This window comes from Hydra vulgaris, chromosome 12, assembly GCF_038396675.1.
Source record: "Hydra vulgaris chromosome 12, alternate assembly HydraT2T_AEP".
NCBI classification, from domain to species: domain Eukaryota; kingdom Metazoa; phylum Cnidaria; class Hydrozoa; order Anthoathecata; family Hydridae; genus Hydra; species Hydra vulgaris.
In genome coordinates, this window is record NC_088931.1 from 74759600 (window position 1) to 74775000 (window position 15401).

The 15401-nt window shown below is 28.7% G+C and overlaps 1 protein-coding gene across 1 annotated transcript in view; it reads right to left on the reverse strand.

Moving 5' to 3' along the window:
• Nucleotides 1-15158, reverse strand: part of LOC100197345 (N-acetylgalactosaminyltransferase 7) — a 32232-nt gene extending 17074 nt beyond the window's left edge. The window contains exons 1-2 of the mRNA XM_065814421.1: nucleotides 14830-15158; nucleotides 6870-7056 (exon numbers count right to left, since the gene is read on the reverse strand). Coding sequence (XP_065670493.1) covers nucleotides 6870-7056; nucleotides 14830-15109 — 467 coding nt within the window. The 5' untranslated portion in view covers nucleotides 15110-15158. The remainder of the gene's footprint in view (nucleotides 1-6869; nucleotides 7057-14829) is intronic.
• Between the last annotated feature and the right edge of the window lie 243 nt (nucleotides 15159-15401).

A 15401-nucleotide genomic window follows, 5' to 3' on the forward strand; every position in this document is an offset into this window, starting at 1 on the left:
AAAAAACATGTGGTTACCAGTTTTAGCTGACCCACTTGAGGTTATAAAGTAAAAATCCTTAACCTCTTAATTTTTATTAATAAAATGCTTAATATTTGTTTGATGTGTATAGATTTTACATTAAAAAATTTAAAATTTAATTTTAAACAATCCTTGACATTTTCTTGTAACACCTATATTTAAAAAGTTATTTACAGATAACTAACATCAACATTTCTACCAAAAATATTCTCATTTAGTTGTTCTTCAGATAAAATATAAATTTTCAATATATTTAGCAATGTCTACTAGAAAAACAGCAAATAAATCAAATAAATACACAGTGAATGAGTGCTTTAAACTTCCCACTTTAAAACAAGTGCTTGAAAGATGTTTTAATTTTAAAGACTATAGAAAAGACAGTGTTCAGAGAGATGTTAGCGTAGAACTATTCAAGTTATGATTAAATTATTGTTTATCCAATATCTGTCATAATATTCTGTCAATACCAAAGCTCAGGAGTTACATTGAAAATTTTGATAAATTTGTGAAATATGACAAAAAGTAAAGAGGACAAAAATATGAAACAGATGCAGCAGATTTTATAAGAGGCAAATCAACTATTGAATGTACATCACAAAGACCACAAGAAAGAAGCAGATATTATACAGTAGTTTCTATTAAAAATAACACATGAAAATTACAAGTTTTATGAGATGAGTATAACATCAAAGTTTAGACCTGAACCTAAATATTTACTTGAATACACAATTCAAAATTCAAAATTATATTTAAAAAACCTTCCCGGGAAGCCTTGTTCATCCACGCTTAAAATAACTTTTTTAGACAACTTGATCAATTTTTTATATAAAAAGCATTTTAAGAATTTGCGGCAAAATAAAGCTATAAGAAACTAGAGAGAGTAATACAGCAATACTTGAAGAAAGGAAACAAAGACTGTACGAAATAGAAAATCTAATTAAAATTAGTTTACAAAAATTAAACATTAAAACAATGTTAAAAGAAAAATATCCCTAAATATTTTACTTTTTCTGTTTTCTTATTTTTAGGATGTTTGTTATTTTCCATTACCAAAATTGATAAAAGTCGAAGAAAAAAGCAAATAAGAATATAACGAAAACAAAAACATTTTTTGATATACAATTTTTTTGCAAACTTTTTTAGTCAGTATGTTAAGGAAATACTTTATCATTTGTGCTATAAATAAGGACAATTTTAAAATTTGTTTTTCAAATGTTTTAGCTAAACTTTACAGTTTTTATCAATGCACAGAAAAGGGGTCATCCAAGTACGTACACTCATAGGGGGAGGTCTTCAAAAAGCGTACGAAAGGGTATGGGGGAGGGGGTTCAATTTAAAAGTATATACTTCGTTTTTTTATTTTATCACACTTAACCAGCTAATAAATAGAAAAGTTAAAATTCTCACTAAAGATCCTAGTTTGCCAACATAAAAAGATGTATGGTATAGGGAGTAGAGGGTATAGTTGCCCTCTACACACGCACATGCATGGGCGCCCGCAGGATTTTTTGATGTTCCAGACAGGACACTTTCACACATTGTGCAAACTCCAAATGCCATGGCTAGTGGGACGGAGGCCCCCTAAAACAAACATGTCATTAGGGTCTCAAAATCTTCCAAATTTTATCTCTAGGTTTTGATAAAATAAAAAGTTCTTTTGCTACAATAAAAAGGTTTTGCTAAAATAAAAATAATTAGAAAAAACGCACAAAAATTGCTACTTCTTCCCCACCCCCTTCAATTAAGGGGTATGGGTAGCCTACCCTTGGCACTGATTTTTAGGCAATGTTTTCAATATTACTGATCTAGCGTAAGATTTATTTTTTACGGACTTACTGAAGAGGGGTGCCTAAAAAAATCCGCCTTAAGTATAGTTAATTTTTATTTGATCTGTCATTAAAACACAAAAAAGTACAATAAGACTTGAGCTGGACTCGAACTCCGGTCTCCACTACAGCATCTTATACCTTTAACCTCATGGCCAAGCACACACATTGCTAGTTAGGAATTTAACTTTATTAAAATTAATATTTGTATAACTTGAAGATGTTTTTTTAATTGGGATCCTGTGCCGCAAACAAAAAGAGCTTTTGGGTCGTATAAAGTATCAAAGGTACCTCCACCTTTTTTTTTTCAATAAACTCTTTTATTTGAGACTTAAAAGTATGCGTGACAACAGAGGGATGGGGATGCGTGAGTCAAATTTCAAAATTTTTGGCGTACATACTTTATGGCCAAAGCGAGAAAACTAATTGCTATTTATTTGCACAAAAAAAAAAAAAAAAAAAAAAAAAATTTTTTTAACAAGTTTTTTATGTAAAAAAATAAAAAGTCGTTAATACTTATATTTAAATACAAATTAATTGGTTGTTTTCACTACCCCCATGGAAATAGTCTGCACTTTAGCTGCATTATCTAAATCGAACATTTAAAATTTAAAATAGTTTATTTCCTAATGAACTATTGTTATTGACGATAATTTTAAGGGGCCTATTTAAAACTTTTTTTTATGTTTTTAAATACATTTTTTTAAACAGAGCAATTGTTATGTTTACTATTTCTAGTAATTTGTATTAACATTGGAAATTGGACAATACCAAAGAAACAATTTCAGACATGTATCAAATGTGGTAAATATGTGATAGAAGAAACCATGTTGTTTTTTTATTCAATTTATTTTCTAATTTTTTAATTATTTTAGTATTAAGAAAAAAATATCAAATACAGCAAAAGCATTTTTAAAAACAAAAAGATGTCAAAACGAGTAAGAAAAAATTAACAAAATTTCTCTTGGTTCAAGTGTACATAGTAAATCAGTTTTTTAATTATGCAGACTGATAAAAATCGTGAATAAATTGCACACCATATTAATTGTTGCTAAATTTTTATAAAAGATGTTTGTTTTTTTATCAACTTGTATCAAAAAAACAACAACAACCACTCTAAAAAAAAGAATACAAAAGTTGTATAAAAATTAAAAAAAAAAAAAGTTTTAATTTCCTTTTTTTAATTATTAAATTTTCTAGTTTATTTAATTAAAAATTGATATTTCGTTACAATTTTGTTTCCTTTTTTAGGATTGTTTTTTTTTTTCTTATTAAATAAGTTTAGCTTTTTACTGCGAATTATTGAAACGCTTTATAAGTTAAGATGCAAACTATCTAAAAAAATTACTATAGGCATGTATGAACAAGACATGGCACTGCAAGCACTTCCCAGGAAGGCTTGTTTATCACATGTGTGGGTAAGGATATTTATTTAGATTTTCTGTTTTCAGAAGCAATAAAAGTCATGGCTACTGCACTTCTAAGCTAGTTCCTGAAACAGGAACTTAGAAGTGCAGTAGCCATGATTTGAAGCCAGATTCCAAAAAAATGTTATTCAAAAATCTTAGTTCAAAAAAAGCTTGGAAACTGTGTTGCTAAAATGTCCAAGTAATTTTTAATTAGCAATGATTTTGATCCTGATTGTAGATCTATTTTTCTTCTACATAATACAAAAAATATTTTCAGGTATTAAATAAGTAATAGAGATGGTGCAGCTATTGCTTCTGCTACATTGGTAGATTTTGGAGCCATCACCAAATGACAAAATGCAGTATGTTAAGAAAATATTGACAAGCAAGTATTTCTATCATAAAAATTACAACCAAATGCCTATCTACAATTATTTAGTTATAATTAATTATCTATAGTTTATAACACCAAATAAATTAAGAGAAAAGGAACAATTGCGGGCAGAAGCATAGAAAGAAGCAAAAATCCAGTTTTAAAAGGTCACTGGAATAAACAACAAACGTAGGTAAGATGTAATTATTATTAATTGTGAAATTAACGGGCAATATCACTTTAACACTGCTGGAGGATTATTATGTCATCACTGGTGAGCCAATTAAGTAATACTAAGTAAAAAAACTAAACTACTTATATTTAAATAATATTATGTACCTATGTCATTATTAACTTTTCTTTTCAGATGAATTTGATCACATCACAGCGAGAAGTGTCAAATAAACAAATATATATTATGGAATATTCAAAAACTACAGGAAACAGAGTTTAAAACAAGTCTAAATTTAGTAAAAGCATGCGGAATAATCTTAAAATTGGTCATTCACATGGTTCCATTAGACACTCGGAAGTGTTTCTAGGAGTTCTATTACAGTGGGATATTTGCAGTTTTCATTTTATCTTACTGTTACCTTAAAGTCATGTTTCTATGAAAATTGTGGAGCTATCAAAAGCTTAAACCTTTGAAAAATCTAATGCCACTGTCGTTGGACACAATCACAGAGACAGAGTTATTCAAAAAAAAAAAAAAAAATTAGGTCTACAAAATTAATTAAAAATTTCAAATCAAAAATTGATATTAAATTAATTACCACTAAACTGCAATTATAAGGATTTTATATATTAAAATTTAATTCAAACACAATATAATTAAAAACAATATAATATATATTAATATATAATAATAATTTATATATTAATAATATAAATAATATGATATATTAATGTCCCTTATCATATTTTTGTAATATATACCACTATTATAATATATAAAAATAACTATATAAAAATACAAAAAATTTATATTTTTTGCAATAACTTCATAAATATAGCTTTTAAGAAAAAATGGTATTTCAATAAAATGTTTTAAATTTAATTCTGCATAACTTAGTACATAATTGATCCTTGTAGACTAATTTTGCATTTTAAACCCATAAAAATGTTTAAGGTCAAAAGTTTTACATTTTTAAACTTAAACCCAGTTTAGATAAAAATAATAACCACTGACTTTTTTTTATTCAAAAATATGTTTTACATACCAAAAGGCAGATATTAGGAGGGGACATTTTTTAATCAAAATTTATTTTGATTTTAAAGTAAAAGAAAAAAAAGTAAAAAATAAATTAATGTAAACCATTAGTTGTGTTGAGTAGATAAGATTTTTTAGTATCTAAGATTTAGATAAAAACTGAACTTTGATAATTTTTTAATTTAAGCTTAAAATACTATAAAAAGCCATCAAATTGACTTAATTATTAGAATCGAGTTATTTCACATCTTATTAAAGTTAATTTTAAAAATTTTAAATTATATACTGAAAGAATCAAATATAATTAGGATTAACACTGTTAAGTCTCCTTTTACTATTTTAGATTATATAATAGTTCTTTAAAAGTGCTTATTTAAGTTCATTATTAGTATTAAGTTAAATGTTTTATCCAACTTTTGAAATATAATTCTGAATGTTTTGACTTATTTTGAGTTAAAAAAAATGTGACAAAATTTACAATGAATAATAAACATGTTGTATACTGTTGCTATAGTGTAACAAACATCTTGTTGAATTTTTTATCTCAAAGTAAATATTCAGAAATTAAATTAGTCTGAAATAACAGTTCATTCACAATACTATAATAACCCTTAATAAGTAAATATAAATTCAAAAAATATTGATTTAAATAGCAACTGTTTTATTACACATTTTTTTACTTTAGACGTAAATAACACAAAAAGATGGTGTGAAAGTTTTATAATAAAAAAAAAAAAAAAAAAAAGCTGAAAGGAACAAAACTAAAGACTGCACATTTAGTGAACAATAAATTACAAATAAAACATTTTTATCTTTTTAATATTAAATAAAAATTAAAAAATAAATAAGTAAAAAACTTATAAAATATCTTCAAACATATTGTAAATATTTTTTTTCATTTACATATAACTACATATATATAACTTTTTAATGCTATCAATTACTTATGTTATATATTAGTTTTGCTTGGCTGTCAAATACTACTATATGACATGAAGGGCAAAGTTGATTTTCTGACTTTGTTAAAGCTAAAAACTATTAACAAAGGGATAAATGTGCATTTTTAGGTAAATATAATTTGAAGAGTGCTTTATGACAATAATTGTTTATGACAAGTGTACATTGTTTTCACCATTAACTTTTTCTGCTTTTAAACATGGTATTACTGAATGATTTAGTAATATATTGAATCCTAACAATGGTTTGGTCTTCTACTAAAAGTTTTTTGAAGCTATTGATTTAGTTTATAATTATATTCTACATGTTAATAATATTATTGAAAAGCTAATAATTATTCTTGCAGATTACAAATTTGAATTAAAAGCTATAGAGAAAATAAACTGAACTTTATTACAAGACAATTCAAACTATTGTGTATTATAGTTTTTCTGTAACTGATAATTATTTGTTATATTATTAACTATTTGTTATATATATATAAATATTTGTTAAATATCAAGTCTTTATTCAACTATGATCAACTTTGTAAATTTTTAGTGCTTCCAAGTAAACGAAAAATGCAGTCTATAACTTTTATATTACAAAAATTAAAGAATAATAAGAGTATTTTTTGTTAAAGGGATTCCTTAGTACTATGAAGTTATTTTTTATATGAAACTTTTTTCTTAATTAAACTGTAATTAATAATATTGTTAAAAGTTTTATGATTTCTAGATAAAAAAATTTATGCTTTGATATTGATATGTGTACAGATTGAGTGTTAAGTATTTGATGCTCATCTTGAGGCACTTAGAAAAATGTGAGGGTGAATTAGTTAATGCCGAGGATAAACCTATACTGACAAATAAAGCTCTTTATGAAACTCATTATTAAAGACTTAGCATTTTCGCTAGCAAAGTCAAAAAAAATTTGCATGTCCTGTCATAAAGTAGTCCTTGTTAGCCATTTTAACTGGATTGTCTAAAAATATTTTTAGGAGATCAAAATGTAAACTTTGATAAAACAAGTTGATCAGTTGCTACTTTGAATGCTGATAAGAAGCTGCATAACTTACTAAAAACATTACATACCTGTTTATTACACTGTGGACAGATCGCAGCAAAGTACTCCAACCTTCATTATGGAAGATAAATATTACAGAAGAAGAAGGCAAATCATTAGGATATAACCAATGTTTACACTCTTCTTCTCGCATATCAGGAACAACTCTATCCAAAGATATTTCATCTGATACCAATTGATTAAAACCATAAACTCCTAATAAAATTATTTTTTTTTAATAGGAGTTTATTCAGTTCAAAAATAAAGTATTAAATAAAAGTTTCTGCATTATTTTCCCTACTATCATTAAGTTCAATCTTCATTACCCTGATAATAGCACACTCAATGTTTTTTTCAGCACATTAGTACATCTTTATTTCAGTATTTTATCGATTATTCTTGTGTTTTTCAGCACAGAAATTATCAAAGTTTATTTTAAAGAGTAATAGGGTCATAAAAATCAAAATTTTTCAACAATTTAAAAAAAAAGGGAAAAAAAAGAGCAGCCTCCTTAATTATAAAGGCCCATCAAGAAAACAAAAAACTATTCATAAAAAACCAAACAACCAGCCTGGCAAATTGCTTAAAACGACTGGCTTTTATATGAAACATTGGTTACAGAATGGAGTAAAATAAGGTTAAATAAAATCACCATCTGATTAAATTATGAACAACCTTTTGTTTATAAATATATTAACTTTATTAATTATTCGGTAGTGGTGTGGTAGTAGAGAGCTCGCTTTGTAAGCAACAAGGTTTCAAGTTTAATTCCCACTGCATTCTTGGTAGCAATGCGCTTAGCTTTTATTTCTATCCACATAACTTTTTCATCAAGTTTCAAATTTCATAGTTAAATGGTTGGGAGAGGGTTAAAACTAATTTAAAACAAAAATTTGTAGTCTTTTCCACTGTAATGGCCCCTAAGCTTTGTAGAATTGAATACAGTAAATTTTGTGAGTGTATATATATAATATATATACACACACATAACTCTAATATATATATATATATATATATATATATATATATATATATATATATATATATATATATATATATATATATATATATATATATATATAAATATATATATATATATATATATATATATATATTAGGGCTGTCCAAAAAAATTTTTTTTTTCAGATTTGATTGCATAGTTGTTTATTTTGTGCCATTTGACATAGTAATTAACTGTGCAAAAAATCTTTCCAATCAGATAATGTTTAGGGGGTGCTCAATGACCATAAAGTTTTACGAAAAATGTGAAAAACATGGAAAAAGTAACTAAGTTCCACAAATTTCTAAAACCCGGTTAATTAGATTTTTCAGATTTGATCAGTTTTAATTATCTCTAAATATTAAATTCTGAATACAAATTACAATCCACATCCACTTTAGACTGGTTTATTAGCAGAGAAATTAATGAAATAAAATACTGCAATACGACTAAAGTTCTGCGGTTTTTGTTATATCAGAATTTTTCCAAAATAAAACACTAGGATTTTTGACTCTTTGTCATTGATTAAAATACGAATTATAAACAAAAAAACATATGAGCAATTAACATTTAATTATCGTAATGTTATAGTTCGTGCAATGTTAATGCTAGCGAGAACTATAACTCTTCAGAGTACACTTTCTGGCATCTGGCACTCGCTTTCTGTGATCCTCAACCACCTGAATTAACCTCTGCATTTCAGATTCATTCCTTGTAATCGATTCATTAAACATCGACATTAAAGCCACAGATCGTTCGGCAGCATCATTTACTACTTTCAATGAATATACTAAATTTTTTCCTTCTTGGTATTCTGGGGAATCATTTCAGGTAGCTGGATTGTTGTTGAACAGAAAATCAATATCAACCTTCATTGACCGCAACACACTTGCTGAAACTGATGTCACCAGCATGTCCAGAGATTTCTTCTCTAGACTTTCAATGTTTTTTAATTTGATCAACCTTTCAGACCAGTTCTCACCGTGAAATTTCATGTTGGAAATCATTTTTTCGCTTCTCTTCCGTTTGAAGTTTGTTTGAAAACAAAGCTAGTGGAACCAATTCTGGTGAAAGGTACCACAAATGGTTTTGAAAGTTCTTGACTGCTGCTTCGGAAATCGTTTTATTCACAACTGCAAACTGCTTAAGTTGCTGAAACAGAAACAAGTCATTAACTGGAGCATCGCTGGCATTTGTGCATGATATCCAAGATTTTACATAAACCAGACTAGCAAATAAGCAAAATTCACAGAGATTTTTTTCCTCTTTTGTGGTCAACTTGAACTCTTCACGAAATAAATAAATCTTAAAACAATAAATAACCTTGGCCATCCAGCGAGCCATGTGATAAGCACCAAGGATCTTGAAATGATAATTTTTCTCTTCTTGATCAGGCAGTTTTCCAAGTATTAACAGACAGAGATCCATGATTTCTTTGTAGTCATCCCTTGGCATTTTAACATGCAGGTTTTCTTTGAGGAATGCAATCACTTCATTTTGTAGTTCTTGCACCAGGGGTATTTTCATTCGAATGTCATCCAGAGGTTTAAAATTTCCTTGATTAACTTTGGGCCAATATTGCTGAAATCTCTGGAAAAGAGGTATGTTGGGACCAGATGATGGTCCAAATAGTGATCCAAACACTCCTGCTACTATGATCTCATGAACATGGTGTCTGCAAGCGAAATATAACAAATTTCTACCTATATGTTTCTCTAGAACTACACATGCACCATTTTTGGAGCCAGTGTTAGAGGCTGTAGTATCAAAACTCATTCCAATAACATCACCAATTATGTCCCAGAAATTAAGCAGATGAATAACTGCTTTTGCTTGGGCTTCTCCAGTTCCAGCTGATAGTTTTGCTATTCCAAGTATTTTGTCAACATTGTGACCTGTCACACCTACAGATAGCCAGTCAACATTTGCTTTAGGGGCTGCAGAATTTGTACGATCTATCATCAGTTTGCCATCCCAGTGGACGATTAATGGTGGTTTGTCCAAATCGCAGAATTCAGTTCGAACAGTGGCTTCAATATTTGATCGATGATAGGTTCGTTTTCTACGGACTGTAGAACGTGACAATGATCCATCATCGAGGTTCTGTCCACCAGCCCTTGCAATTGCTGCTGCTAGTATAGTAAATTTTGTGTCAGATAGATTAATTCTGTCTAATGTTGATGAAACATCAGGCGAGTCAAGAATTGTATCTAAGATACATTGTCGTTTTGGAGTACTTGCTAAACTTGATTCAGCTGACCCTGAAGAACTTGCTTTACCGACTTGTTGTCTGTAATAAACAGGGATTTCTATCTCAAAATCTCTATCAATCATTTTGTCATTATCAACAGCATCGTTATCGTTGTCATCACTATAACTTTCGTCATGTAAAGGTTCAATAACAGGAACTATTGTACTCGCACCAGATTGTCTTTGCTCTTCTTTTAGCTTTCGTTCTCTCTCTGCTTGTTTCCTTGCTTCATTTCTTTCTTCTAATTTTGAAAGTTCTTTGTCCTCTCCAAACATCACCATTTTTCTCTGACATCTCTGATCCAATAAAAATTCTTTATCTTCTTCAATTCTGATCATGGTTTCAGCATCCTTGTGGGCAATGTCAAAAAGTAGGCCAACGGTGTCTGTAAATGATTTCTCTCTCGATTTCTGACAATCTGGATTTTTTTTTTTTTATTAATTTAAATTCCTGGACTAAAGTTTTCAACTTTAAGACTACATTCGGATGAAATGCTGTCGGAATACGGGCTTTATTCCAAATAATAATCAGTTCATCAACAGCTGTTTTAAGACTTTCAGGCACTGACTTTTTGGTTGAATTAAGATGATAAAAAAATGTTTTTAAAACATCAGATGTTAAGGGAAGAACTTTATCTGGAAGATTTGGCTCTGGTTGTCCAATTAAAAAGATTTTGGTTTGAAGTCGTGTAGAGATAGCAACACGAGATGATGCTGCCATTTCAATGATAACTGAAATATTATGAGAAAATCAAAACTCAATACCATATTATACAAACTTATCATTCAGTTGTTGGTTTATGCAGCTGCAGCAATATATTATAATAATTATTACTAAAGAAATTAAATAAATATTTTCAAATTAGAAATTATTATTATCTGCACTTAATAACAAACAATACACTTCCAGACTTCCATGCTAGTTTTCTGTAATAGGTTACTAAGGTTAGGTACTATCAAAATATTAATACATTTGTTGTCAAACTGAAATTCCAAATAAAAATAATATTTATACTTGTAAACCTTTTTATTCTGTTTGAACAAATTCTAAATTGAGTTAAATAATAGTATTAAAATTATGAATACAAATTTTAACAAAATGATATAAACACAGTTGTTTTAAACACTAGCAGACATTTTTTAGTCTGGTGCCCTGATGACAGTTAATCTGCTGCACTTTAATTAATCTATATAGCACGCAATCAGACAATATTTCAGTGGAAAAAATCTAACTAACCAGGTTCTAGAAATTTTTGGAACTTTGGAACTTTTTACACGTTTTTGACGTTTTTCGTAAAACTTTATGGTCATTGAGCACCCCCTAAACATTATCTGATTGGAAAGATTTTTTCCACAGTCAATTACTATGTCAAATGGCACAAAATAAACAACTATGCATTCAAATCTGAGAAAATTTTTTTTTTCCTGTGTTCACATGAACAGCCCTAATATATATATATATATATATATATATATATATATATATATATATATATATATATATATATATATATATATATATATATATATATATATATATAAATATATATATTAGAGTTATGAAAAATTTCCTTGTCATAAATCGACGATGTTTTGTTAGAAAACATTGAAAACATGTTATATTCCTCTAGGATGTAAAAAAAGGTCACCCTGCAATTAAAATTACAAATCGTCATTTAATCATGTGACTGCTACTACTAATGTGTGGCTTTGCTGAAAATCATTTTAAACTTGTATAGATTAGAAGTATTTAGAACTTTATAACATTTTGGAAAATTCCAGAATATTCTAGAACAATTTAGAACATTCTGGAACAATTTAGAACATTCTGGAACAACTAAGAATATTCTAGAACAATTTAGACTTTGTGTATATAGCTGCTTATCTAACTTTATAGTTATTACAGAAGCAACACATCGCGACATACAAGCCTAGCGATAGTAGCATTCAAAAGAACAAGGATGTCTGGACCAATAATCTGGTAGAATCTGAAGACTCTCATAAAAGAAGAATGGTCCCTTTGGAAGAATATTCACTGGAAGAAAAGTGCAGAATGCCTCTCCAAAAGCAAATTATCTGACACTACCATTTCTTTGGACCAAAAATCAAAGGATGAATAGCGCGAATAGCAGAAATTTCCAAAGAAGTCACCAAATTGTGGAGTAATAAACTGAATTTTCTTCATGTATTGGATCAAGTTATACGAGCAAAGCTTGATAAAATACTGAAATGGAAACGGGGAAATTACAAAACAAGGAAGCTACAAACGGGGAAGCTACAAACCCCTTGATGAAATTTTTGATATTACTAAAGTGGATGGAACATGGTTATCTTCCGAGGACAAGCGATTGTACCATCTCCAAGTGGAAAGCAAAGGAACAGTGGGATACTCTACAGGCCAAGCGGCCAGTAAAGAAACAATCCATCCCTCTAAAAGACAAGAACTTGCTAATAGGTCACCTAACTCATCATCTTACTATCCTAGTTTAGTGATTCTGACTCTGAGACTACTCCTACACCAAGCAGAAAAGATTAAAAAAGCAAAATTGCAGTCAACTTGGTGACCTACACAAGAGTATCAACAAACAAAGCTGCTAACATATGCAAGCAATTGGCTCGTGAAGGCATTGACATCCCAACTCCATGTCAATCAGCTATTTACAAGCCTACAATCAAAGCTGAGGAAAAAAATGATTGAAAAGTTGCATATGGAAAGTTGGTCCTTATTAATGCCATCAACGGAATCGATTATCAAGTGGTTGTCCATAAAAATAAAAAGAAGAGAAATCAAATTGGATGTCCTGGGCTAGGTAGATGTCGTGGCGCCTTGGTAGATGCTGTGGCGCATTTGCGGCCGTGGCACAGAGGTTAGAGCACTTGCTTTAGAAGCAGGAGATCCAGGTTTGAAACGAACTCAGGATATATTTTCATGTAGTGGTAAGGAAAGAAGCGTGAACTTCCTATTTAAATGCACTTCCAAGTTCTTCAAGGATGTAGAACTTGGAAGTAAAACACTATCGCCGAAAATCAAATATCCATTTGTATCTCAACTGTTGAAGGAGTACAAACAACTGAAAACACAGTTTGATAACAGAATAGAAGTAATTCTTGAAACATCAGGCTGGAGAGATGATATGAAATTTTTATTTTATTTTTTGATGAAAAAGTACATTTTCCATTGATCAGGTTTCAGAAATTACCCAACATCAGCAATGCAAGGTGGAATTCCAGAGCTATACTAGCGATCCTGGCCTTCATTTTAATTCCTTCAACAAGGACAGTTCTGCAGAGATGTCGATTTATATCGTATGGCTGGATAGACCATTGGTTTACAGACCAACTGTACAACAAAAATGACTTTAATAACTTGGCTGAAGTACTCAATCCATACAAAAAAGATTTAAGCTCTTTGAAAAATCACAGGAAGCGAGAGCCATCCATACTACAGATCCCCAGAAGTAATCAATGTGCAGAGCGTGCAATCAAAATAATGAAGGAAATGTATTCGTCATGCAAAAATAAAGACAAATTGCACCTTCTATTTCTTCTATGCAACAAGCAGGAGCAAGAGCAAGGTCAACAGTCTGAGTCATTGTTGGATTGAAAATTTATAGCATTACATGACTATGACATTCTAAATACATTTGAATACATAGTAGTACTAGTGTCAAATTCGATTTTTCAATGGCGGGGTGAACTTTTTTCAAAAGATGCGCAAATAATAGCTCATTCCATTTTAGGTAAAAGTTCATCAAACTACAGTACAGGATTATGGGGTTGAAAAAAAGTAATAACCCTAATATATATATCTTATACTGCTAATTTAGGTGAACAGTGTGATGCCATACTGAAATAGCCTGTTGCCGGGGGCTTCGGTACATACATCAACTGACAAATAGCCTGACTCACAGCAGAATGCTGCTACATCAACTGAGGGTTTGGGATGGGGCAGCAATCTTTTCATTCATTATTCTTTGCTTTCTTCTTCTTTTTCTAAAAAAAGTCGTATTAATTTAGATAAGCAAAAAAAAAAGAGCAAGTGCTCAAATAAATATGCTATAGTATATATATATATATATATATATATATATATATATATATATATATATATATATATATATATATATATATATATATATATATATATATATATATATATATATATATATATTTAAATTTATACATTTTATAATCAAATGTCAACCAGCAACAGACATTTAAAAACAAAGCTTTTTTAAAAACAACTTAGGGGGTCAACATAAGTAAAGAATCAACCATTCTGAACTGACAAGAATTAAGAGTTATTAAAAAGTACTGGTCAATTGTTAAACAAAAATGAAAGAAAAAAAAAACTATGCAGAAAGATCATAAATTTGAAAATGCCATTTAAAAAAGCATCAAATAGTTTTGATTTTTGTTCTCTACGCAAGATAATGGGTACAACCAAAGCAAAAGTTGGAAATTTTATTAGATGCCTACAGAAATAAATCATTTTCCTTGAAATATTTTACCTTTCTACATTAACGTAATTAATGTATTAAAATTATTGCTTAATTCTATATAAAAATTGATAAGTATCTTTTTTTAAAGTTGATAGAATACGGTAAAAATAGAAGTTTTCTAAAGATGTGCATTTCTTTGTGTGTGCGCGTGCGTGTGTGTGCATGTGTGTGTTTGTGTGAACATGTATTTTATGTTATATTAAAATAAAATTTTTATAATCTATTCATTTAAATTACCTTTAAGCCGTTCTTCTTCTTCTTTTTGTTCTGGTTTTAACCTATGGGGTTTTCCACCTTCGCCTGGACCGCTTTTAACATCTTCATACTTTTCAAAGTTACCTAACTTATTGTCTGAAAGAAATACTGGTTTACTAGAAAATAAACTTTGTTTTGATAGAGAAATATCTGCATTAGATTGATATGACGGTTTGAGGTGGAAATAAGTTAAGTACACTATAAATCCAACAACTATAGTAAGCGTAATAAGTTTCTTTAAAGAAAAACGTATAGTTCTCATTGCCACAAAAAAAATGTATATCTTCTCTAAAAAACAATGAAAAGTCCGATTAAATTAAATAATTTTTTATTTTAATTTCTAACGAATATTTAAAATTAGATTATAATAATTATTATAATACTTACAAAAGGAATTTATAAACTTTTATCTGCTATTAACAAAGTAAATATGTATAATAAATTATAATACATTACAATTAATATAATACAGAATGATAAATTGTATATAAATTTTTTATCTAAATTTTTTTTTATAATTTTATTAATTTGACTTTTTTTTCATATAAGAATAA